The 24081-nt window shown below is 35.4% G+C and overlaps 4 protein-coding genes across 4 annotated transcripts; 3 read left to right on the forward strand and 1 right to left on the reverse strand.

Moving 5' to 3' along the window:
• The first annotated feature begins 1290 nt into the window (after nt 1-1290).
• Nucleotides 1291-12123, forward strand: LOC8286440 (villin-1). Its single transcript, XM_002525585.4, has 22 exons — nt 1291-1845; nt 1955-2054; nt 2158-2226; nt 2620-2856; nt 3461-3638; nt 3709-3841; nt 4215-4380; nt 4985-5132; nt 5255-5343; nt 5420-5575; nt 6149-6217; nt 6896-6964; nt 7090-7227; nt 8027-8155; nt 8573-8720; nt 8872-8882; nt 9179-9319; nt 9734-9859; nt 9979-10041; nt 10725-10941; nt 11148-11302; nt 11417-12123. The coding sequence occupies exons 1-22, from the start codon at nt 1790-1792 to the stop codon at nt 11528-11530; spliced, it is 2712 nt and encodes a 903-aa protein (XP_002525631.1). The 5' UTR covers nt 1291-1789; the 3' UTR covers nt 11531-12123.
• Nucleotides 12124-12598: 475 nt separating this feature from the next.
• LOC8286441 (non-specific phospholipase C1) lies at nt 12599-15354 on the forward strand. The gene is made up of 3 exons (XM_002525586.4): nt 12599-13865; nt 14009-14185; nt 14843-15354. Exons 1-3 carry the CDS (start codon nt 12752-12754, stop codon nt 15163-15165), a joined length of 1614 nt encoding a protein of 537 aa, XP_002525632.1. The 5' UTR covers nt 12599-12751; the 3' UTR covers nt 15166-15354.
• Nucleotides 15355-15635: 281 nt separating this feature from the next.
• LOC8286442 (ammonium transporter 1 member 3) lies at nt 15636-17422 on the forward strand. The gene has a single exon (XM_002525587.4). It carries the CDS (start codon nt 15790-15792, stop codon nt 17188-17190), a length of 1401 nt encoding a protein of 466 aa, XP_002525633.1. The 5' UTR covers nt 15636-15789; the 3' UTR covers nt 17191-17422.
• Nucleotides 17423-17780: 358 nt separating this feature from the next.
• Nucleotides 17781-20036, reverse strand: LOC8286443 (E3 ubiquitin-protein ligase AIRP2). Its single transcript, XM_002525588.4, has 5 exons — nt 19738-20036; nt 18956-19106; nt 18615-18681; nt 18234-18468; nt 17781-18123 (listed from the first exon to the last, which is right to left on the reverse strand). Exons 1-5 carry the CDS (start codon nt 19803-19805, stop codon nt 17913-17915), a joined length of 732 nt encoding a protein of 243 aa, XP_002525634.1. The 5' UTR covers nt 19806-20036; the 3' UTR covers nt 17781-17912.
• Between the last annotated feature and the right edge of the window lie 4045 nt (nt 20037-24081).

Consider the following 24081-nt stretch of genomic DNA (forward strand, 5'->3'; position numbering starts at 1 on the left):
AAATATATAATTATAACGAGATTTTATTATGTATTATTTTAATAAAGTCAGTTTGCTCATGTAATCCTTATATTAAATAAAAAAGATCAACGTCACACTAGTTCCACATAAAAACAACTTATATTAATGAAATATTATATCACGTCATCATTACGTCAGTAAAAATTAGCAATATTATGTGCTAAAAAATGAAAAGAATAATTAAATAACAATATCTATTTTTTTTATATATATATAATTTTTAAAAATATTATATATTAAATAATATTTAAACGTTTGAAAAAAAAAGTCAAGAATATACAAATTAATTAACTTAATTAAAATTTTGAAATTTTATATTATAAAATATTTAATTATATTATATTCTTAAAATAATATTATACTATTTATAAAATTTATGTTTTACAGGCTTTAAATTATGGTAGATTACTAACTAAATAAAAAGAAAGAAAAAAGGAAAAAAAAGTGGTGTTCCCTCTTCCGCGTGTTATCATATCACAGTGTGGTAATTGATGGCTCAACGCTTTTCACCGGTCGTATTAAGACAAAAAACTAATGTAATTAATGATGATGTTCTAAAGTTATGAAATCATTGTCGCGGTGAGATTGACGAACTGTCTAATTCCTGTACATCCAATGTTTTTGTCTTCACTTGCTGGATTCCTCAACTCATCAATGGCGGCGTTCCCGGAGTTTTTTCTTATATTTTCTTTAAGTAGACGTAACTTTCTAAATCTGTAAATACAACACTTTTTGGCATAATTTTTTAACTTTTATATTTTTAATTTCTTTGTATTATTTTACGCTGTTAAACATTATATTCGAGTCCTTTATATATTTTTTTAATATCTTGTTGGCTATTTTTTAAATTTGAAAGAGATGGTTGTAAATAGTAAAATTTAATATTCAGTGGTCAAGTCAGATGCTGATAATGCCAGTGGGGTGGTTTGACGACGACGGTCACCTCTGATGATGCTAATGGTAGTAGATGATAATGCTAACGTTGGTTGTGGGTGGTTTGCTAGCAATAATGATCTACTGGTGCTAATACTGGTTATGGTTTTGCTACAGTGTATTAGTAATAAATTTAATAGCGAATTGAAAATAATAATGGATAGTTTAAAATAATAATAATTATTTTTTAAATAATTAACACACAATTTAACATTTAGGCAAAAAATAACACAAATACTTATCATAAATAATCAAGTAATTTACTCATATATTATTCTTTGGAAGGTGAATTATATGCACTTGTTTAACAATTACAAAGGAGTAATTTGAGCCGAAATTATAAAGTTGTGTGTTAAAATGATCCAGAAAGATCAAAAGGATCAATTTAATCTTTTACAATAAGTTTAGGGACAATTCTAACCTTATTCCTATAAACTACATAATCCTCCATGAGAGTTTGTAGTATACCGGAAATTCAAAAAAAAAAAAAAAGGAAAAAGTCAAAAAGTTGACAGTTTGTGGGTCCCGTTGTTAGATGGCCGACAAAGCCAAGCCCATGCCGCCTATTATTTTCTTGCAAGTAAATTGTCCTTCCCACTTTAGGTTGCAACAACAACAGTCTTATTAAGTTTAAACTTTAAACATTGCTTCCTCTCTCTAATCTACATTAATTAATCACTCCTTTTGAACTTTAATCATTCCTCTTAATTCATTTTTTTTTAACCTTTTTAATTTTGCTGGTAAAAGTTTTTTCTGCTCAGCTCAGCTTAATTCCTCTTCTTATGGAAATTTTTAACTTCTAAATCACAGTCGCAGAGCTACGAGAGTGAAGACAATGGCTCTTGTCACTAAAGATGCTGACTCCGCCTTTCTGGGTGCAGGAGCAAAACCGTATCCTTTAGCTTTTGCTTACTTTTGGTGTCACTCGAGCTGTTTTGAAGGTTTTCTTTTTCTTTTCTGTATTTGCATTTGTTTTTCCTTATAAATGCTGTGATTATAGAGGTTTGGAGATCTGGTGCGTGGAGAATCTACGGTTGGTTCCGGTCCCGAAATCTCTGCATGGGAAGTTTTATTCTGGAAATGCATATATTGTTTTGAATGTATGGTTTTTTTTTTTTTGACTTTGCTGTTTCTTCATTTTGATGTGTTTATAATCGAGGATTTGAAGTTACTAATGTTTTACTTTGTTTGTTTTATGGACAGACTGTTTTGCTAAAAAATGGACCTCCTCAGCATGACATTCATTACTGGATAGGAAACAATGCTACTGAGGTTTTTTTTTTTTTTTTTTTTTTTTTAAATCCTGTCTTAATCAACTAATTTACTGCATTCTTAATGAATTATCAACTTCTACAACATTAGGATTGTTACCTAACCAATCTCCTAAGCATGGAATTTTATTTAAGAAAACATGTGCTATTTGTTTTCCTTAAGTTAGAGGAAGCAAAGGGAGCCTAGAGGAGCTTCCCTGTAGTTTACCTCAGTTCTCGTCAACATAAGCTAGGAGCTTGATGAATGAAATCATTAAGCTCACTGAAGTTGATGGCTTTATGTGTTATAATAATGCGCCCATGTCTAGACGGTTGATTTAAGTGACCCTCAGGAAATTAATATTTGATATTACTACATGATTTTATTGTAAGGTTGCTTATTCCATATTTGCAGCTGGAATCAGTCTTGGCATCAGATAAAGCACTAGAATTAGATGCAGCTCTAGGGTCATGTACGGTGCAGTATAGGGAAGTACAGGGCCAAGAAACAGAGAAATTCTTGTCACACTTCAAGCCTTGTATTATACCTGTTGAAGGAGTTTATCTGTCACAGCCTGAGAAATTAAATGGCGATTCGTACAGGGTCAAATTGTTGAAATGCAAGGGTGATCATGTTGTTTCTGTGAAAGAAGTAAGCTTATACTTTCTTTCAAGGTTAATAAATGACAACTGTCATGATTTTGGAAATTGAATTCTCAGGTCATTATGACCTTCATATTGATATTCAGTGCCATTGTATTGTCTAGTTTAGGGAAAGTTTGAGTTTGTAAATAATCATGGCATTGCTATATATAGCTCTCTGTCCCTGCCATATGCAAATGTGCTTCATAATGTATTGATGACCGTAAACGATGTTGAATTAAGTTAGATGAGCCAACTTTAAGATGCACGCTTGTTCCAAGTCAGTGTAAGAATTTATATATCATTATCATTACAATCATATGCCAGTTTAAACTCTGCCCGAATTTAAATATTGTGTATTATTACTGTATCCTTTTGAATGTTCAGAACCAAAAAGGAAAAGGTTAGAATTGATTTCTTCATTTTGCTATGTGTACCTAAGACGCTCTCAGTTTTCCAAATTATCCAACTTGCTTATTAGAAAATAAGAAATATCAGATGTAATTTGTGTTTATTTTTATTTGCATTGTTAATGGAAAATGTCATGCGTGTGTTTTCTCTAGGACTAGCTAGAGAGCAACCAGTGTGATTTATAAGATATTCATTCTGATTAGGTGCCTTTTTCTCGGTCATCCTTGAATCACAATGATGTATTCGTACTCGACACTGCATCAAAAATTTTCCTATTTTGTGGGTGCAACTCTAGCATACAAGAAAGAGCTAAAGCTTTGGAGGTCGTTCAATATATCAAGGAGAACAAACATGGGGGAAAATGTGATGTCGTGACTATAGGTTGGAATCTCTGGTTCTGTCTCTTTCTTCTACAAAGAAGGGATTGCAATTAACTGCTCTGGCCTTGCAGAGGATGGAAAATTTGTTGGTGATTCTGATGTTGGTGAATTCTGGAGTTTGTTTGGCGGTTATGCTCCCATACCAAAGGACTCGCCTTCTGGTGTTGTGAAAGACACTGAAACTCCATCTGTACAACTATTCTGGTAAGTTTTACCTTCCTTTCCAGTCGCATCTTTACTTGTTTGAACTTGAGTCTAATCCTGGTCCTGAAAACTCCTGAGTGTGTTATTTGTTTGAAAGCCCAACAAGCTTGCTAGGATTGGGATGACTAACGTTGGCATCTAGTTTATAGGTTAGCCAAGCATCAGTACATCCATTGTGCCTTGAATTTATATAAATGTTCTTTCTCCTAACTTACACAAAATTATTAACCTTCAGTCTATTCAGGTTTTGGTATGCATGAGTGTTTTTCTTTCTGTTATGGCTTGCATCTGTGTTTTTCTCCGTCTTGTTGGTTTTTCACATTAAATTTCATGCTGTACTTTTACAAGTTATTAAAGGTGGTCGTATTAACAGGATAACAACACAGGGAAAACTATGTCCAAAAGAAGGCAATTCATTGAACAAAGAAATGCTCGATTCAAACAAATGCTATATGCTGGATTGCGGTGCGGAGACTTTTGTATGGATGGGTAGAAATACTTCAATTACAGAACGGAAGACATCAATATCTGTTATTGAAGTAAGACAACTTTTCTGCATCAATATCTTCTTCTCATACACTCTTTGCACACTCACCCTGAATGGCACATGGGGACAGATAGTTGAATTGTTGGGAAGAATTTAATTTGTGCCAAGGATAGCATGGTTGAGATGTCTAGTTATATGTATATTATGATAGGATTGTGGTGGCCTTGGAAGGATGAACTGCAAAAACTTGCATGCTTTTCCAAACATGTAATAAAGTCTTCATGAAACCAAATGACGAGGCTACTTTAATGTTTGAAATAATAGTGTCTGTTAAAGTAATAAAACCTATACTCACTACAAGGAAGCAAAATGAACATTACAAAGATTTTTTGAAGGTAAAGAATTAATCTGCCTGTTACAGTATTACAATTACCAAGATCATAGTTGTCTCTGCCACTATAATTTCAGTACCTTTAATGAAGTGATCATTTGACTCGAAATCAAGTAAGTTCAAAGCTTTCCTTTAATTGACTGGGTACATTCAATATGTATGTCAAGTAGTTGCACTTCACAATTTTCGGAAATACCATATTAAGTACCGGCATAATGATCCTCTAGTGCATCATTTCTAACCTGTAATTGGCTACTATTTGCAGGATTTTCTGAGAAATGAAGGCAGGTCCACTGAAACCTATTTAACTTTTCTAACTGAAGGATTAGAAACTCCCATATTTAGATCATACTTTGAGAGTTGGCCACAAATGGAGCCCAAGTTATATGAAGAAGGCCGGGGAAAAGTGGCAGGTCTGTTACTGTAGCGAAATTAGATGGGAATTTAGAAAACGAAGTACTAGTTAGAACCTAGAAGTGTAAGTATTCCTGTAACGCTAACGATTTTCATTGCACTTTCTATTTACATTTTTCAGCAATGTTTAAGCAACAAGGTTTTGATGTGAAGGAGCTACCTGATGATGAAGTCTTCCAGCCCTACATAAATTGCCAAGGCAAACTAAAAGTACTGTCTTATGAGATATAACTTGTTTTTCAGTTTTGCTGCAAATTACTATAATCTTATAACTTTAATGATTTAGGTTTGGTGGGTGAATGGTGATGAATTGATCCTTCTTCCAGTTCAAAAGCAGATAAAGCTTTTCAGTGGTGATTGTTACGTTATTCAATATACATATACTGGTGATGAAAGGGATGAAAATCTACTTTATGCATGGCTTGGTCGTGAAAGCATACAGGTAGGTGCGATGGTGAAATAAAATCTCAAAAATCGTTTTTATCTATGTACTACTTAAATAATGATGCTAGAATTTACTTCTAGCAAGTAGCAAAAAATCATGTGATGAGTTCTGGAGATTTCAAAGCACATTAGTCATACATTTTTCTTTGTCTTAAGTCAATTGGTGTAATACTGTCTGCACATGTTACCAACGATGCTTTTACATGACATATAGAACTTGGGGTAAGAGTCGGGTGACTATAATTTTCTATGGAAGCAGGTCTTTCTCTAATTTCAGCAAATTAAAGGTTTTAATGAAGTTTTATTTTCTTTATCTTAGAAGTTCCAGAAGAAGGTCCAATGATCAAAACAAAATTAAAAGAAAAGGATTATATGAATTTGTCTTTGCATAATGTTAAAGATTAGCCAAACTAATTGAGTCCAAAACTCTTCTATAATTTTCTTTTTACTTCTCTCTTTCTCTCTCTCAAGTTTGATACCTCTGATACAAATTGAAAATGTAGATAGGCTCATTAATCGATTTACAAATCATGTTCTGCCTTATCTACTTATGATCTTTCCTTGTTTGCAGGACGATAGAGTTGATGCCATCTCCCATATAAATGCTATTGCAGACTCAACGAAGGGGGATCCTGTTCTGGTTAGTTCTAGTTTGTTTCTACATGACCTTATCTCTGGAAAATCCTTCTACAGTTAGATATTTGTACTTTAGGCAAACTATTCTGAAGCAAAATGTTAACATAGATGTTCAAGTACTAGTCATATGTTGTTCTTGCCATATGCTAGCTTTCATTCAAATTATTTAGTAGCTGTCTTCATGTAATCAAGATAATTTCTTAAGCTGGAAGTGATGGGCATACATCAGTGGCATGGGTTAGCATGTATATTTCCCTGCAGTAAACTATCCCTCATTGCTTAAGATCAAGTTGTCTGCATGGTTATCACTTTAGCGCTGGTTTACTAATGTTTTTCTCAAAAGTATGATCAAGAGCAGATCAAGTGTCACCCTCAACTTAAGAATTTGATTTCAGTTGTAGCTTATTAGCTGCTCCTTTGGATTGCAGATTTATCTTTGTTGTCTTATTTAATTTCTTTTTTAAGTTTATCGTGAATATATTATTTCTGCTGTTTAGAATACTTTTATGAAGATTCAAGCCTTTTAAGAAGTTTCACATAATTTCCTATGGTTGAGTTGTATCAAATTGCAACAATAATTGCCACATCCACAGTTGTATATTCCTAGACATTTAACTTGCTCTACCTGCATTACTCCGTCTAATTTTTTCCTTCGATTTTAAAGCTGATATTCATGGTTCAGGCTCAAGTTTTTGGGGATAAGGAGCCACTTCAACTTTTCTTGATTTTCCAGACAGTAATCATTTTCAAGGTCTGTACTAACTTAGCGCTCTTTTGCTTTTTCTTGTTCTCTTTTTTGTTCCTGCAGCGAATTCTACTTTCCTATTATGTTTATGAGTGATGGTGGGATATTTACTTTTTTACCTTTTGTTATAGGGAGGCTTAAGTAAGCGGTATAAGAGGTTCATATCAGAAAATGGTATTTTGGATGAAACTTATGATGAAGGAAAGACGGCTCTTTTTCGAGTTCAAGGGACAAGTCCAAATAGCATGCAAGCCATCCAAGTTGATCAAGTAAGTTTAAGGGTGGATTCTAAATAATATTTTCACTTTAATCTTCTTCTTCTCAAGGATATTTTGTTGTTTTGTAAGACAATCGTTGGGCAATTAATCTTGATGATTGAAATGTTATGGAGTCACCATGTAAATTGCCTAGTTTGAGCTTCTAGATTCTCTTGTTCTTATCATGTAGATACAACTTTACTTACTGATGTTCGACTATCTATTTAACCATTTAAGAACCATGTTATGGTGCATAGAAATTATGTCTATACCGGAATGCTATGGATTAGCCCTAATAATTTATTGTGTGGCCTAGAGTACAATACACCAAATGAACTTTTGATCCACAAGGTGGATCCATGGTCAACTTTTGATTTCTTTATTATGATTTTCCTACTATTTTTCTGTTTTGATGGTTCTTATCTCATTGCTTTATTGTTTCATCAAGGATCAAGGATGAGGTTTTCAATCAAATTGATGGCTTTTATCTCATAAAAGGAAGCTGTGCCACTATTTTTTTGTGAAAAATCATTTTTTCATTTAGTTTATTGTCAAGCATGATACAAAGATTAGCATACACAGACTTAGCCTAGTGGTATGTGCATATCTTAACTTGAGCAAAGTCTCAAATTCCAGTCGTCCTCTCCTCATTTGCAACTCAAAAAATAAAAAAAGCGTGATACAAAGATTTTCACTATCTCATGTACTTTATCTTTTAAAATATAGTGCATATTGTGATGTTTGTATTCTGCAATGAAACTGGATATGTCCTTATAATTTGAACATTGATTTTGAGCTAAAACTGGTGCAGGTTTCAAGCTCTCTGAATTCCTCGTATTGTTACATCCTGCAAACTGGAACGTCCACATTTACTTGGATAGGGAATTTGTCATCTACCATCGACCGTGATCTTCTTGATAGAATGCTGGAATTGATAAACGTATGCAATCTTGTGCAAATTGGGTTATATATAGAAAACTGGTCTCAGATTTTACTGCATTTGAATTTATATTGAGATTTATTTTATGATTTTGCAGTAGAGGATTCGTGATCATAAATGGTTTAGTAATTTATAGAAAAAAGTTGACTACCTTGAAACTTCAATACAAGGAAGATCCCATCAAGCTACTGGCACTATTGCAAATAGTTTGACCTGTTAGACTAAATATTAAACTCTTGTTGCATGCAAAGTTTCCCTTTAAATGTTTACTGTTGATCTGTTCCTTTCAAGGGAAATTAAGCAGTCCCTTTCAGTTGGAGGCTGAATTTACAAATTTTTATATTTAGCTTATTTCTTTGCTTAACCATCACAGAGTCCCCCTACTAAAAAGAATGTTTTCCTTGTTGTTCTTTGCAGCCAATGTGGCAACCTATATCAGTAAGAGAAGGGAGTGAACCTGATATTTTCTGGGAGGAACTCGGTGGAAAAACAGAGTATCCAAAGGGGAAGGCAATAAAACAACACATCGAAGATCCATATTTGTTTGCATTTATGTTTACAGATGGTAGGCAAAATATCCTTTCTCTTACAATTTATCCTCGCAAAAGATGATGTGCTCTGCCTTGGTTCTGAATTATCCCAGGTGTAAATTCTTGTCCAATCTTATCTAATGGATGATAATGGCTCATTTCCTTCTGGGTCGTATTGCATTTCAGATGATTTCAAGGTATGCTAAAGTACACTTCCACATGCATTTTTCATGCAATTATAAGTTGGTGCATCTTCATAAATGCCAATAGTAGGTGACATCAAAATCATATTTCAGACACAACTGGTGACCTTTTAATTTAAAATATTTTGCATTATTGCATGAGTGTGAAAACTGTCAAATTAGGGACTCAAAAATCAGCATTTACAAGCTCATCTAGAGGGTACATTCAGGAGATCATTCTTGTTTCCTTTTCTTTTTCCCTTTTTATCCTCAAGGACTTTGACTATCTTTCACGTTTTTTAAATTTTCAGGTAAAAGAGATATATAGCTTTACTCAGGATGATTTAACTACTGAGGATGTCTTAATCCTCAACTGCCATGAAGAAATATATGTTTGGATTGGAGGCCATTCAAATGTTAAATCCAAGCAGCAAGCCCTTAGGCTTGGCCAGGTAATTTTCAATTTTTTAGATCATTTTGTTATAGATAAACGTCCTTTTTTCCACAAAAAAAAAATTCTCTGCCTAATCTGATCCTCTATCGGAAAGATTAGTCAAGTACCTTCGTTAATTTTGCACCACATGTATAAAAATGTATATTATTTCTTGAGATGCAAACCCAACCTTAAACCATCCTATTCAACCAGTCCAATGGCATGAGAGTGATTTTGATGCTTTAAGGCATCAAGTGGATGCCTATAATTGTCTTCCAAGTATAGTTCTTGGTTTCTCCCTGTATCTGCCCACATCTCTGGAAATAAAAAATCTTCTGCTGAAGGAATAATAACTTAAATAGACTTGATGCTCTGCAGTTATCATCTTTATCTGTATTTTCATTGTTCTTATAGTCTTACTTGGAACTGGCAGAAATTCCTCGAGACTGTTCATCCGGTTGAAGGATTATCTTTGGAGACTCCAATTTATGTTGTTACAGAAGGGTGGGAACCGACGTTTTTCACCCGTTTCTTTGAATGGGATTCTTTGAAGGCAAATGTATGTAGATAATCAGTTTGTATTTATTCTTTTGGTTGCAATAAATGAAATATGTTTTTATATATCATTTAGTACACCAGTTGAATGCTAGTTTACAACTCAGTCTTGGGAATTTGTAGATGCATGGAAACTCATTTGAACGAAAGCTTGCCCTTCTGAAAGGAAAGAAGCAAAATCTTGAGGTACTCTAGTGACAATTTCCTGTTTTTACAAGATATTTGTTCTGCTTTAGTCTGTTTGCTTCTCTGGTTGTTAATTGATTATCTACCATTTCTTTTATGCTTTGGGGCCTGACTATCACAATGTTGCACTTAAAACCCGAGTAGTCTAGTATAAACATCAATATAGCCAAAGAGTGTTGCTGATCCGAACATTGTAGGTAAAGGACATTGAAAATCATCAGAACTGAAACCATATATTCTATGCTTCAAATTGTTGATTATCATGGCACACATTTAAGTGACTCTCTTATAAGCCACATTTTATAGCCAAAATGTAATCAAGTTCATAATATTAGGCACATCGATGGTTGATGGCACTTTTATTTAGGGTTACTGTGGCAATATCAATTGGAATGCCGAACTTTCTATCCAGGATTGTATTTAGTCATTTAAAATACAAATTGATTGCAATTGTACTTTATGGGCCAGATACAGTTATACAGAAGCTGGATAGTTCATTAGCTAGAGATGATCAAGGCAAAGACTGTATGATCTTGTGGGAGAAGATTAATCTTTGTAGAAGTCAACTATTTTTCCCTTTTATAATTGCTCAGCTTAAATTTATTAACCTCTTGGATGATACTCTCCTGTAAGTGTAACAAAATATCACCTATTCATGCTTCATCTTAAAACATCTAATACAGGTTCCTATTCGAAACTCACGGAAAGTATCCTCTAGGGAAGCTACTCCAGATGATTTGAGAAGCAATTATGTCCGTACAAATGGAAGGGGAAGTAGTTTACCTCCTGCATCCAGTGTATCAGGCTCAAATTCTAAGTCCTCATACAACCACCTCGTTTCCAGCCCTGCTCCAATTGCTAGGAAGCTCTTTTTAACATCTCCTTCTCAAGCAAGTTCTGGTAATGTTCGAATTTTAACTTGTTGATTTAAACCAGAGCCAGCAAATTTTGGTTTGTAGTACCGTTCCTCAAGTGCATGATGATCTAGCAAAGGCATGTGCTACTGAACAGCATGTTCCGTAGGATGCCTGCAGAAAGCAATGCAAATGGATTTCCACATCTAACTTCTTTTTGTTCTTTTGCAAATGAACTATTGGTTATCACAGGTTCTCCAACAGCAGAGGCAAGATCTCCTGGCAATGTGAATTTAGTTCAGGTGGATGGTAGCAACGGTAGTGTAAACACATTAATCTATCCATATATGCGACTGAAAGTAGATTCAAGTGATCCTGCGACAGACATAGATGTATCGAAAAGAGAGGTACCCTTTTGCTTTCATCTGAATTGTGATGCCTTCATGTGGTATTTCGGGCTTTCTGCAAATCTTTTTGAGGGAAAGTTTCTGATGCCATAACACTATTTTGATATCATCTAGGCTTACTTAAGTGACGAAGAGTTTCAAGAGAAGTTCCAAATGACGCGAGGGGCCTTTTATAAGCTTGCAAAATGGCGACAGAACAAGCTCAAGTTGTCACTGAATCTTTTTTAAGCAACTATAACTGGATGGCGGACGAAGATATATTTCAGCTGTCCCATCAGGCAATTTACTAGCCCAGCAATGGTTTTAGCAAGGACCTGTTATTGGCATTTTTCTTTTTTGCTAAGAAATTGTAGATTAGACTGTGGTTAGACATTGATGGATCATGCTTCTGTTTATGCAGAGCCAGAATTAGTATTTTCTGCGTGCTCAACAAAGCTTCTCCATGTAGAATATTTTGTCTAAGATTGTTTTTCAAACAACATGCAGAAGTAGAATACGCATTTGAACTCTTCTCTTGAGTGCAAAAGTATGTAAACTAATATTTTTCAACCATTTCCCACATGAGGTTGACGATTCATTCAGAGGAATTTTGGCTGGTTGTAAATGGTTGGTTTGTACGAAAAGTTGGAAGAAGTAAAGAATAGCCGGCCAAGGAAATTGATTATGGGTTTGAAACTCTGAAGCTGAGGTGGGCCTGGTGCCCCTTTCTTTGGTGCCTAGTGTCTCTAACAGTGACTATTCAATTATTCAAAGTTGTATCTGTGTGTATTAATATCAAGAAAGAGAAGGATTCCTTCTTGCAGGGTCCTACAGTACTATCATTTCTTTCACTGATATATATTTTTGTAGCTCATCAATTATCTTTTTAATTTGAACAAACTCTAAAAATACCTTTTAGTTTATATTTCCAGAATGAAAAATTTGAGTTCATTTCCTTATTTCTGAATTGAATGAATAAAAAGAAAATCTCAGTTCAAAAACTAATAAAAAGATAATCCCCTAAAATCAGTCAAAATTCATGGGTGAATGATTAGAGAAGCAACAAGGCACCCTGCACTAGAAGACAGGAAAAGAAAAAAAAAAAAAGGAAAACCTACCCACTTTTGAGACATTACATTACTAATATATTCATTTACTGGTAAAATCATATATCATCAACCAAAATTGAAAAGTCAACAACAAGTATATTATATGAACCCAATTCTGTCACGTCATATTTACTAAAGCAAAAACATCTAAAGTAATTACTCCTTTAATTATAATTTCAATCTTAATTTAAAAGTAAGGTAAAGCATAAATATTAATTTGCTTTTTCTCTTGCTCACACCCCAAGCATTATTCTATCCATCAAGTATATACCCTTTTCTTGTCCTTCTATATCAAAGTTCAGAACTTTACCTCTTCTCTACTACTTGTATATTACCGTTTCTATTATCCGGTGACCGGAAAATGGCTTTCCGGCGTATACCCATCATCACTTTTACCTTGTTTCTTTACTTAATAGTTTCTACCCAGTCCCGGAACATTAATAGTTTACACAGAAAGCACAAAGCCCAATTCAAAGGACCCATCAAAACCTTAGTAGTCTTAGTAATGGAAAATCGTTCCTTTGACCATGTTCTTGGCTGGCTTAAATCAACCCGACCCGATATCGACGGTCTAACAGGAAAAGAACATAATCGGGTCTCCATCGCCGACCCGAACTCTGAGAAAGTCTACGTCTCCGATGATGCCGTCTTCGTTGACTGGGACCCGGGTCACTCCTTTCAAGCGATCCGAGAACAAATATTCGGGTCGGATGAAGACAGCAAAGCAAACCAGCCATTAATGAATGGGTTTGCACAGCAAGCCGAGTCCATGAGTGAGAACAAATCAAGAACCGTCATGAGCGGGTTTAAACCGAACCGGTTGCCGGTTTACACAGCGCTAGCTAATGAGTTTGCGGTGTTCGACCGGTGGTTCGCATCGGTTCCGGCTTCAACACAACCGAACCGGTTTTATGTACATTCGGCGACATCCCACGGAGCAACAAGCAACGTACGCAGAGATCTAATCCATGGATTTCCTCAGAAAACAATATTTGACTCGTTAGACGAAAATGACCTTACATTTGGGATATATTACCAAAATATTCCTGCCACTTTATTCTTCAAATCACTGAGAAAATTAAAGCATTTGATAAAATTTCACGACTATGAGTTGAAATTTAGAAGGCATGCCAGGCTAGGGAAGTTGCCTAATTATGCGGTGGTGGAGCAGCGTTACTTTGACGTGGAGCTGTTTCCAGCCAATGACGATCATCCATCACATGACGTGGCGATTGGACAGAGGTTTGTGAAGGAGGTGTATGAGATACTGAGGGCTAGTCCCCAGTGGAAGGAAATGGCTTTGTTAATAACTTATGATGAGCATGGCGGGTTTTATGATCATGTGCCTACACCTGTGACTGGTGTTCCCAGTCCTGATGGGATTGTTGGCCCTGACCCGTTTTACTTTCGGTTTGACCGTTTGGGTGTTCGGGTTCCAACTATTCTGGTTTCTCCTTGGATTGACAAGGGCACTGGTGAGTTTTTGCTTGTTAACTCTCACGGTTCAGCACTTCTTTCTGTTTCTGCTTCTTAAATGCTTTCGGCTGCAGTGTGAAGGTATTATGTTTAAAAATTTTCCCTTTTGGTCAGTGGGTTTATTGGTAATTGTTTGGTGCAGTAATCCATGAGCCTGTTGGGCCAACACCGCATTCACAATTTGAGCATTCTTCAATTCCTGCAACTGTAAAGAAGCTTTTTAACTTGAAATCAAACTTCCTTACGAAGAGAGATGCATGGGCTGGTACTTTTGAGGATTACTTTCACATTCGTGACACTCCACGTGATGATTGTCCAGGTTTGCAGTAATCCCCTTTTGTTGCATTCTTTTATGTCCATGGTTAAAGCCTAGTTAGATACCCGGAATGTGAATGCACCTTTGCTTCAGTTAACTGGGAGCTCTGAGATTTATTCTGTCAATAGTATATGTGTTCATTAGTTGCTTGCCGATGGCTGACCGACCCCAACTGATTTGGGACTAAGGTTAGTCTGAGTCGAATTGAGTTCATTTGCTTCCGTTGAATACGTCTGATTTTGCTAGTCAATAGGCAGTCTAATGACATGCAATAATGAGGGGCGTTGCAGCCAGCTCCATATAAATAAAATGCCAAGGTGCTCTTTGTTTTTGACAACTAGATAAAGCATGTCTGTTTATCTTGCATTCTTTTTTGAACACATGCTTCTTCCTGTTCAATAACCATAATTGAAACAAAAACTAGCCTGCAGAAATTTGTTGTTTCTGATGCGTGAAAATGTTAAATAAGTTATTGAAGAGACCTTTGACATCTACTAACTTTCTAGAACTACAACTATGTAATACTCCTCCTGACTGTGCTTGTCCACTTTTGGCATTTTAAGATACCAAGATTATACACAAAGCTCTTGTATTTAAGCATTTCTTGGCAAATTATCCTGCATTTATGGTTGGAAATTTAATCTTGGAATCTGGATGCAGAAACCCTGCCAGAGGTGCAGATGTCATTGAGGCCAAGGGGACCAATAGAAGATATGCGTCTATCTGAGTTTCAAGTCGAACTGATCCAGCTTGCCTCACAACTCAATGGTGATCATGTCTTGAATACTTACCCAGATATTGGGAAAAGCATGACAGTGGGGGAAGCCAACAGATATGCCGAGGATGCAGTTAAGAGATTCCTAGAAGCTGGGAAGGCTGCTCTTAGAGCTGGAGCCAATGAATCTGCAATTGTTACAATGAGACCTTCTCTCACTAGCAGGGTTCCTGTAGGAGACCATGATAGTTACCTAAAAGCCTATTAGTTCCACTTTAAACAGTCATTTGTAAATATAAATTTAAATACTAGTGCTATTGTGTGGAAATATATTAGAAGTTTGTGATAATTAAAAGGTATATTTGTGATCAGAATCTTGTAAACCATCAAGAACGTGATTGGTCCTGTTTGTTTACATGGAGCAATATAAACGTACTAATATAGCAATACCCTGAAACTCGATCTTTTAGTTTCTATTGAGCATTGATTACCCAAATTAATCGCTAATTTGGAGTCCCTTTGAGGCTTTGTCCCAGATGAGATTGTTTGCGTCTAGTGAATCTATGCATGATTTACACCACTAGTAATGCATCATGATGATAACAAATATTGAGCCAGTTTTAAGCCTATCCATTTCGTGCAAGTCACTGAAGCAGAATGCACTACTAGTCATAGGTCAGCAACTAGTGTAATGGCCCACTAAAAATACATACGTAGAAGTGGGCACGGCCACGGGGGTAACTAACTACCATTCAACGTACTGCCGTTTATATATACAAACTTGAACAAAATATCATGTAATGTCTCTCATCTCCTACCAGCACCAACCATCTTCCTAGATCCTGAATCCTACTTCTCCCTCTGTCTCTCACCCTCTTTCTCACTCTCAGCCATGGATGCCTCATGGGAACGAAGTGTTGCAGACGCTATCAACACCATTTACCTACTATTCTCAGCTTATTTGGTGTTTATGATGCAACTTGGTTTTGCCATGTTATGTGCTGGCTCAGTCAGGGCCAAGAATGCCATGAACATTATGCTCACTAATGTTGTTGATGCAGTTGTTGGTAGCATCTCTTATTACCTTTTTGGCTTTGCTTTTGCATTTGGTGTTGCCTCCAGTTCTAACCCTTTCATCGGTACATGTTACTTTGCTCTCAAAGATATTCCAAACACTACTTACGACTATAGTTTTTTCCTTTACCAATGGGCTTTTGCTATAGCAGTCGCTGGAATCACTAGTGGTTCAATTGCTGAGCGAACCCAATTCAGTGCTTACCTTGTTTTCTCGTTTTTCCTTACTGGGTTTGTTTATCCAGTTGTGGCTCATTGGGTTTGGTCATCCAGTGGTTGGCTAAGTCCTAATTCAAGCGAGTTGTTATTTGGGTCCGGTGCCATTGATTTTGCTGGCAGTGGTGTGGTTCATTTGGTGGGTGCCATTGCTGGGCTTTGGGGCTCTCTCATAGAAGGCCCTCGGGTGGGTCGGTTCGATGCATTTGGAAAGCCTATGCCAATGCGTGGCCATAATGCAACATTAGTGGTACTCGGCACATTCTTGTTGTGGTTTGGATGGTTTGGGTTTAACCCCGGCTCGTTCGATAAGATTCTCATACCCTATCCCGATGCAACCGATCAAGGTAACTGGACTGCCGTTGGCCGGACTGCAGTGACAACCACATTGGCCGGTTCAACAGCAGGAATCGTTACCCTATTCGGCCGGAGGTTACTAGTAGGGCATTGGGATGCATTAGATGTCTGCAATGGAGTGCTTGGTGGGTTTGTTGCAATTACTTCAGGATGTGCAGTTGTTGAGCCATGGGCAGCAATTGTTTGTGGGTTTTGTGCTGCTTGGATACTTATTGGCCTCAATATACTGGCCTTAAAATTGCAATTTGATGACCCATTGGAGGCAACTCAACTGCATGGCGGGTGTGGAGCCTGGGGTTTGATCTTTACTGGGTTGTTTGCTAAAGAGGAGTTCGTGATTCAAGCTTATGAATCAGGTGAGAGCGGTGTTGTAAGGCCTTATGGGATTTTATTGGGCGGGGGTTGGGGTCTGATTGGATCACAAGTGATTGCAGTTCTAGTGATTGCTTGCTGGGTCAGTGTGACGATGGGGCCTCTCTTCTATGCACTTCACAAACTTAGGATACTGAGGATATCAATTGATGAGGAAGTTGCAGGCCTCGATATCTCTAGTCATGGTGGCTATGCCTACATTCCTCATTCCGAAGAAAACCAACCTCGCCTTTACGCAGACTATATGCATGTTCAAGCTCAAAATTACTCGTAATTCCTTGGCATTTCCAAACTGGTCAGATTTCATTTCATCTTAAAACACTTGCGCCATGTTTGATTTGTTTTGCTATGAAGATTAAAAGCGAGTCAGAACAAGCCCCTAGTAAGTGTAAATGTATGTACCTAGTTGCCTATTCATTTGTATATACTTATCCAAAGACACTCAGTTTCCACATTCTTTGCTATGCAACCTTGTTAATGTAAATCAAGTACCCTCTTTCAAGCTATTAGATCAGTGATAATCAGTTGGCAGACATTATTACCAAAGCACTGATTTAAGGTCCAGGCGACTCCCTAATATTGCCCCTGCCAATTGCCATGGCCATCATAGCTTCTAAACTTTATAAAATTGAGGCCTTGTCAGTCAGCCACTGGCATTTTCTACAACCAACGACCATCTACAGTTCCAAAAATCTCACTAGAGGATCATGTAGAAGAAACAGGTGAATATACAGAACAAGCATTTGAAACAAAAGAAAATACCATCCTCCCAACAAAGTCGTGGATCATTAGAGTTTCACACATGACAGCCTGATACTAGACTCTAAAAGCAAGTAATTCATTCAATTGCCGCTGAAGAATTTATTTTCCCAAAACCTCTAGCTCTGATCTAATCATTGATTACCAAAAGTCATTTACATTTCCAAGCTTTCTTTTCAATATATACAGCCGTTGATTATCATACAGTAAAAGTTTCAAGTTCCAGCACAGAAACTGTCACCTAACATGAGAATCATAGGGAATGATTACATGATCAGGGACAATAAGAGGCAACTTCTCTATGTACATGAACAGCCTCTTACAATTCTCTCTCAAAATTAAGGGTAAATCAACAGTATCAGACTTATCTGTATAGATCCAAAGGTCACCAGAATTGACTCTTTTAAGACTATCTCGGCAAAAGGGGCAAGATTGAGACCTCTGATGCCTGTGACGAACACCAAAATAACACATCATCAGATTTAATTTTCTAGCAGTGGTAATATGTGGCCAACAGAATAGGCAATCAGATTTCAGGAAAACAGACACAAAGCTTACCAGTCCTGATAGCACTTCAAACACAAAGAATGGTTGCAATTGGGCAATATAACCTTGCTGTGCATCTCCAAGCAAATCCCACACTCCTCTTCTCTTTCTATGTCAATTTCAGAGAGTCTCTCTTTCTCCAACTCATCCCTTCTTCTATATCTAATATTACAAACCTCCTTCTGTTTCTTATCTTCCAAATCGGTGATTCCTCTTTGAAGTTGCAACAGAGAAGGAAAAATAACCCCTGTTCACAGAAATCCAAATTTTAAGCATTAAATACTTCATATACTGAACATGTTTCCTCCAGAAATTCACCACTTCCCAACCCCCCAAAAGAACAAACTATGATCAAATGCACCATAATTACACATTTAGGAGAGAGTGACTCACCATAAAATTCTCTAAGGCTAGCTTTCCTTTCATAAACAGACATGGTTGTTTTGCCATCAGCATAGGTCTGCACCAATCACCACATTGTCACACCCAACCAGAAGTTGTAATAATATTACTACATTGTTGAAGGCGATCCAATGCAAAATAATTATATAAACAAGCAAATTGAATATTTCCTTTTTAGAAAAAGCAAATAAATAAATGATAAAAGCAGTGGTCATCGAAAGAAAGGATGTCAAAAAAATAGTAAAAATAACGAATAAAGAGGACAAAAGGAAACCAAAAAAACTGAAAAGTCGTAATGTACCCAAAACGTGAAGTTAGGAAAAAGTACACACCACATAAATAAGAACTCTGAGCAAGCCAAGGGCACCAGCAAGGTGACAATCAGTCCATTGAACAAGAAAAAGAAAAAATTGGGCAGCCTGACTGTAGGATAATCTCATCTGAAGACGAGCCCCATCTTTCTCCCTTGGATAATCTAAGGCACTGTGTTAATAAGAGGGTGAAAAACTGAGAATCATATAATCAGCTACAAGTAAAATATGCACATTCTGTTAACCGATAAGCAACATCAAGGACCTGAAGTACTATAGATCAACAGAACAATCTAAGATGCAGCAAGAATTGTCATTCAAGTAAATCCTTCTTTACAACCCAATCTGAATTCGTGACGGTTTAAATAAGGGAGCAAAAGGTTAGCAATTGACAATAATATATATTCAAAAGCACATTAAGATGACAGTCTCATGAAAGATGATTGGCATCTCCATGATTGGTTTTGATTTACGACCAGGGAATATTTTCCATCATTGCACTAACTTTAATTGAGGTTACTTCATTATGATTGTAACGCAAGCAAAGGCTGCGTATTTTAGCAAACAATTCAAGAAATTTAGGAAAAGTTTTTTCCTTTTTTATTTAAAAATAATAATCTTTTGAGGAAACAGAAGATCAAATAAACAATTCATCTAATACCATCAAACTGCCAATCAAAGAAAGCAGATTTACTTAATTCCACAAATGGAAGGTTTTTTCTTTTAAAAGTCATGAAAGGAATAAATTCAATTGAAAAATTAAAATTGCAGAGAGAGAGAGAGAGAGAGAGAGAGAGAGTTACAGAGTATTGGCGTGCTGGATATCAGCTTCGAGAGCTTTAAGAGAATCCTTAAAAGACAATTTTCCCATTACCGGAACTTTCCCGGAATGATAATTCCCATCAAACAAACAGAAACACCAATGAAACCGAGAAAAAGGAAAAAGTAATCTTCAACGCTAAACTCAAAAACAACTAATTTCTTGTATATATATATAAGAAAATAAAGGCAGAGGAATGGCTTTGATAGAATTATTGTTTTTTTGTTGATAAAAGCAGAGAACCTCTTTCACATAAACAAAACCACCATGACAACACTGTCAGTTAAAGGAAGACATGAAAGCTCAACTTCTTTTTCATTTACAATTCTACCCTCGTTCCTTGTTTCCACCGACTTGTTCTTATTTTTAGTGTCAACATATATCGTCAATTATGATATTTTCGTTTTTCTGAAAGGATATTATTATTATCTATAAAATAAAATTTAAATAAATTTATTACTTTTAAAATAGAAGATAAATATTTGGTCAAACTATATTCTGTAACAATTTTTTTTTTTATTTAATGTTAGAATATGTATAATATTTTTTTATAATCTTTGAGAATATATCATTTTAAGTATGTAAAATATACTCTTGTATATCCTACATTAATATATAAATTATAGCCTCGTATATTCTATGTTAATTTCTAAAATTGTAGCCTAAAATATTGCATTGTATATTATATATATCTTTGACTTATGCTAACGGGGAGGATAAGGATCTTGCTTCGTGGTATTGGAGCATTACTCTACCCTAATCGTGTTTAGCTGTCATCCTCCTTCTTCATCCTCTCACCTTCTTCTCTTCCATGGCTGAACCTACCAAATTTCATTCCACTCTTGCTGTAAATAACATCAAGAATTTCATTCCTATCACTCTCGAGATGAAGAAGGTTCAATACTCATTATGGGTTGAGTTATTTAAGATCCATTATCGTGTTTACCAAGTCATAGATCACATCATTTCCCCAAGAATATGGAGCCATCTCCTGATGTCGATAAAGTACTTTGGACATGATTGAATGCAGTTGTCCTTCAATGGATATATGGCACTATCTCGAACGATCTATTGCATACCATCATCAAAACGGACGCCACTACACAGCAAGCATGGTAGAGATTGGAGAGTATCTTCCATGACAATAAAAACCAACGTGTCTTATACTTGGAAAATCAATTCAATGACGTTTAACTAAATGATTTTTCTAATGCTTCTGCTTACTGTTAAGAGCTTAAGATGTTGGCCGATCAACTCTCGAACGTTGGGGCACCGGTTTCGAACCAAAGGTCAGTCTTACAACTCATTTCGGGTTTTGAACGAAAACTATGATAGTGTTGCAACAATTCTTCAACAAAACGATCCTTTGCCTTTGTTCTATGAGGCTCGCTCGAGACTAATTCTCGAAGAAATCCGCAAAGCTAAGCGTGCCGCCAGTGTCGACACCGTTGACACTGATCTCCTCTCCGCCGAGAACAATACCGTTGATACAAAAGGGTCTTACTCGAGTCAACAACATGGCAGCAACAATGGTTAGAACCACCGTGGACAACCTCGTGGCAATAACAAAGGAAAAAATAGTGGAAAAGGCTGAGGCGGTCGCACCGGAAACAACCACACCCGGAGGTGGCAGCTTAAGATCTTGTTTCATTTAAGTAATAGAAATTTATTAGAATAAAATATTTTTATATGTAAAAGTAAAAATAATTTGGTATAATTTTAAATGAAGGTTTATTTTTAATTCCTTTAACTTTTGGAATTTATCTTTTAAATCTAACTTTTAGAAAGCTTTATAGAAGTTTTCTTTTAAGAATTATTTTTGAAATTGGTAAGAGTTATAAATCTTATTTTAAATAAAAATTTTATATAATAACTAAAAACAAAATACTAAGAGAGGGAGAGAAAGGGGGTACCTTGGTAAAAACAGAAATTGAAGTTGTTGATAAGGGTGGCGCAATGAGATATTAAAGAAAAGAGAAAAGAAAGAAAGGTAGAAGAGAACTTGCTGGCGCCGCTGACTGTTTTAGAAAACCGCGGCATTGACATTTGCATAAAGTACTATCTTATCCATACATATTTATCCTCTATTATTGCATTTATTAAAATAATTAATATCCTCATTTATTAAGATTTCAAGAAATTTAGAATTCAATTTTTCATTCATCATCTATCAATCTTAAATTGTAAACTAATTAGTAAATATTTTATTAGTATATTAATAAAAATTTTAAAAATATTTAATTTATTATTATTTATTAAAATAACAACCAAATAATGTGTCACATGAGAAAATAAACATGTTGTGTTATGATGATTAAAATAGGATTATCCGTCCACTAGCTAATTATTGGATAAGGAGTCTCCTTCCCAGTCATCCACCTAACCTTAACCTGACCCAGGAAGTGTCTTTATTGTTTCTTTGTTGAATTAATTATTGGATTCAGTATCTGGCACAAAGAATAATTAATCACACCTTAATATCATTAAATGCTCCTTAGATTTATCATAAAAACTGTATTTTGATTCATATTATTATGCAAAGGATTATAATATATTTAATCCCTAAACTTGAGTAACAATAAGTAATGAAAATTTATAAAATATTAAATTTTTTATAATTTATTTATTTATTCTTTAAAACGAAAAATTTTAAATTTAAGTTCATCCCATTATATTATTAGATGACGACGAATGTAAGGGTATAAGACTATTTCAAATTATGAAAAAAAAAAAAAAAATAAATAAAAAGAAGAAGCTGTTAGGAAGCAGGTCTGCTCCACCAGAGGTTGTATTGTCTTCCCAACTACTGAAATTCTTGCTAGCAACTTCATACCTGTTGATCCATTGTAAGAAGATGGATTAATTATTAATGAATCATTTAGCCCTTCTCTTTTAGTTTATTCAGTGGGGTACTCTTTTAACATATTGAGGCATCGAATTATAACTGAGACATCATTAGCTAAAAGGAAAAGTAAATTAAAGCTTAAGACAATTAAGATTGATGTGTAAGACTTTAATAAGCAGTTATATTTAATACTCAAGTTCTCAAGTCAACCAACTTTTAAAACTAAAATGGATTAATTTTGAAACAAGCTCATATAACCGCCACTAAAGATGATAGCCTAATGGTTGAAAGCACTTTCACCAAACTATAAAAATCTAGATTCAAATCTTAAGTGGACGGTATTTTTATGTTTTTTATAAGAATATTTAAGTCACATTTTGTTCGTTTGACCTAGAAAATGCAATGGTAGAGTTTGTTTCATCTCAAGGTAGCTATGACTGTATGAACATTCCGTAGCAGAGACCTGGTCACGCCCATTGGAGGTTCCTATCGTTGATCTCCCTGCCATATAGAGCTCTTCAATGACATTTGTGCTACTTCATATAGTCTATTTAATTGAATGATAGAGTTTGAACTATTGTAGTTGGTTTTGGTTAATAGAGTATGAGTAATTTTCCATAATAGGTGAAAGACTGTTAATAACAAAATAAATGGACTAAAATTATTTATTTTTTGATAACTGATTAATTAAAAGGTTGCATTTAGTAAAGAAAAGATTTAGAAAAGTAAAAGATCAATATCCATAAAAACCGTAATATATGTATACTAATAATTTAATTTGGTAAAATTAATTTTAAATTTACTGTTGATCCGGTAATAGTTTTATTATATAGTATATAAATTAGAACGTGAGAGTCATGACTAATATAGCAGATATCTCAAAGGGAAGCAATACGTTCAATCTTTAAAATCATACTTTTTCCTCAATTAACTAATGGTCTGAGTGATCAGACACAACCGTGGAACATATAAAAACCATTATGCTAAAGCATCATTAGTTATTTCCTAGTAGCCTGACATATACTCCGAATCGGGTTGGTTTCAGCTCTTATATATGGTGGCTCTCTCTGCATGCATATGAAGCTGACATTGTAATCAGTAGTAACATCATGCAACAACTCTGTTTTTTCTTTTTTTTTTTTTCTTTTTTGCTTTTGGGACATTTGCAAAGCCAGGAATGACTAAATCTTAACTCATCACTTCCCTCCTTGTATTCTACCTTATCTATAGTCAGTCCCCCCCACAACTTGGATCCCTCCTAGAGCAAGGCTGGTGTAAGATAACTTTGTGATGCAACGTTTATATAATCTGGAGGGTCAGCAGGTATTGCAGCTTTAATGAGGGATAAGGGTGTGGGCAATGACGACAGTAGCCTGCAAATTAGCTATATATTGCTTGTGTCCCGATACCAGCTGACCCTCTAGATCGATGACAGTAGGCTATTTTCAAAAGAAGATATATGGAAACAAGAAAAATTCTAGG

The sequence above is a fragment of the Ricinus communis genome, chromosome 1 (genome assembly GCF_019578655.1).
Source record: "Ricinus communis isolate WT05 ecotype wild-type chromosome 1, ASM1957865v1, whole genome shotgun sequence".
NCBI lineage: Eukaryota > Viridiplantae > Streptophyta > Magnoliopsida > Malpighiales > Euphorbiaceae > Ricinus > Ricinus communis.

Excerpts from the sequence above, each read along its gene's own strand:
- LOC8286441 (XM_002525586.4), top strand. The coding sequence starts at position 12,752 with ATGGCTTTCCGGCGTATACCCATCATCACTTTTACCTTGTTTCTTTAC. Across the intron at positions 13,866-14,008 it reads TTGGATTGACAAGGGCACTG|TAATCCATGAGCCTGTTGGG; the intron begins GTGAGTTTTTGC and ends TGTTTGGTGCAG. Across the intron at positions 14,186-14,842 it reads TCCACGTGATGATTGTCCAG|AAACCCTGCCAGAGGTGCAG; the intron begins GTTTGCAGTAAT and ends ATCTGGATGCAG.
- LOC8286443 (XM_002525588.4), bottom strand. The coding sequence starts at position 19,805 with ATGGGAAAATTGTCTTTTAAGGATTCTCTTAAAGCTCTCGAAGCTGAT. Across the intron at positions 19,107-19,737 it reads ATCCAGCACGCCAATACTCT|TGCCTTAGATTATCCAAGGG; the intron begins GTAACTCTCTCT and ends TTATTAACACAG. Across the intron at positions 18,469-18,614 it reads TAGCCTTAGAGAATTTTATG|GGGTTATTTTTCCTTCTCTG; the intron begins GTGAGTCACTCT and ends TTCTGTGAACAG.
- LOC8286440 (XM_002525585.4), top strand. The coding sequence starts at position 1,790 with ATGGCTCTTGTCACTAAAGATGCTGACTCCGCCTTTCTGGGTGCAGGA. Across the intron at positions 2,227-2,619 it reads TAGGAAACAATGCTACTGAG|CTGGAATCAGTCTTGGCATC; the intron begins GTTTTTTTTTTT and ends CCATATTTGCAG. Across the intron at positions 11,303-11,416 it reads TAGATGTATCGAAAAGAGAG|GCTTACTTAAGTGACGAAGA; the intron begins GTACCCTTTTGC and ends GATATCATCTAG.
- LOC8286442 (XM_002525587.4), top strand. The coding sequence starts at position 15,790 with ATGGATGCCTCATGGGAACGAAGTGTTGCAGACGCTATCAACACCATT.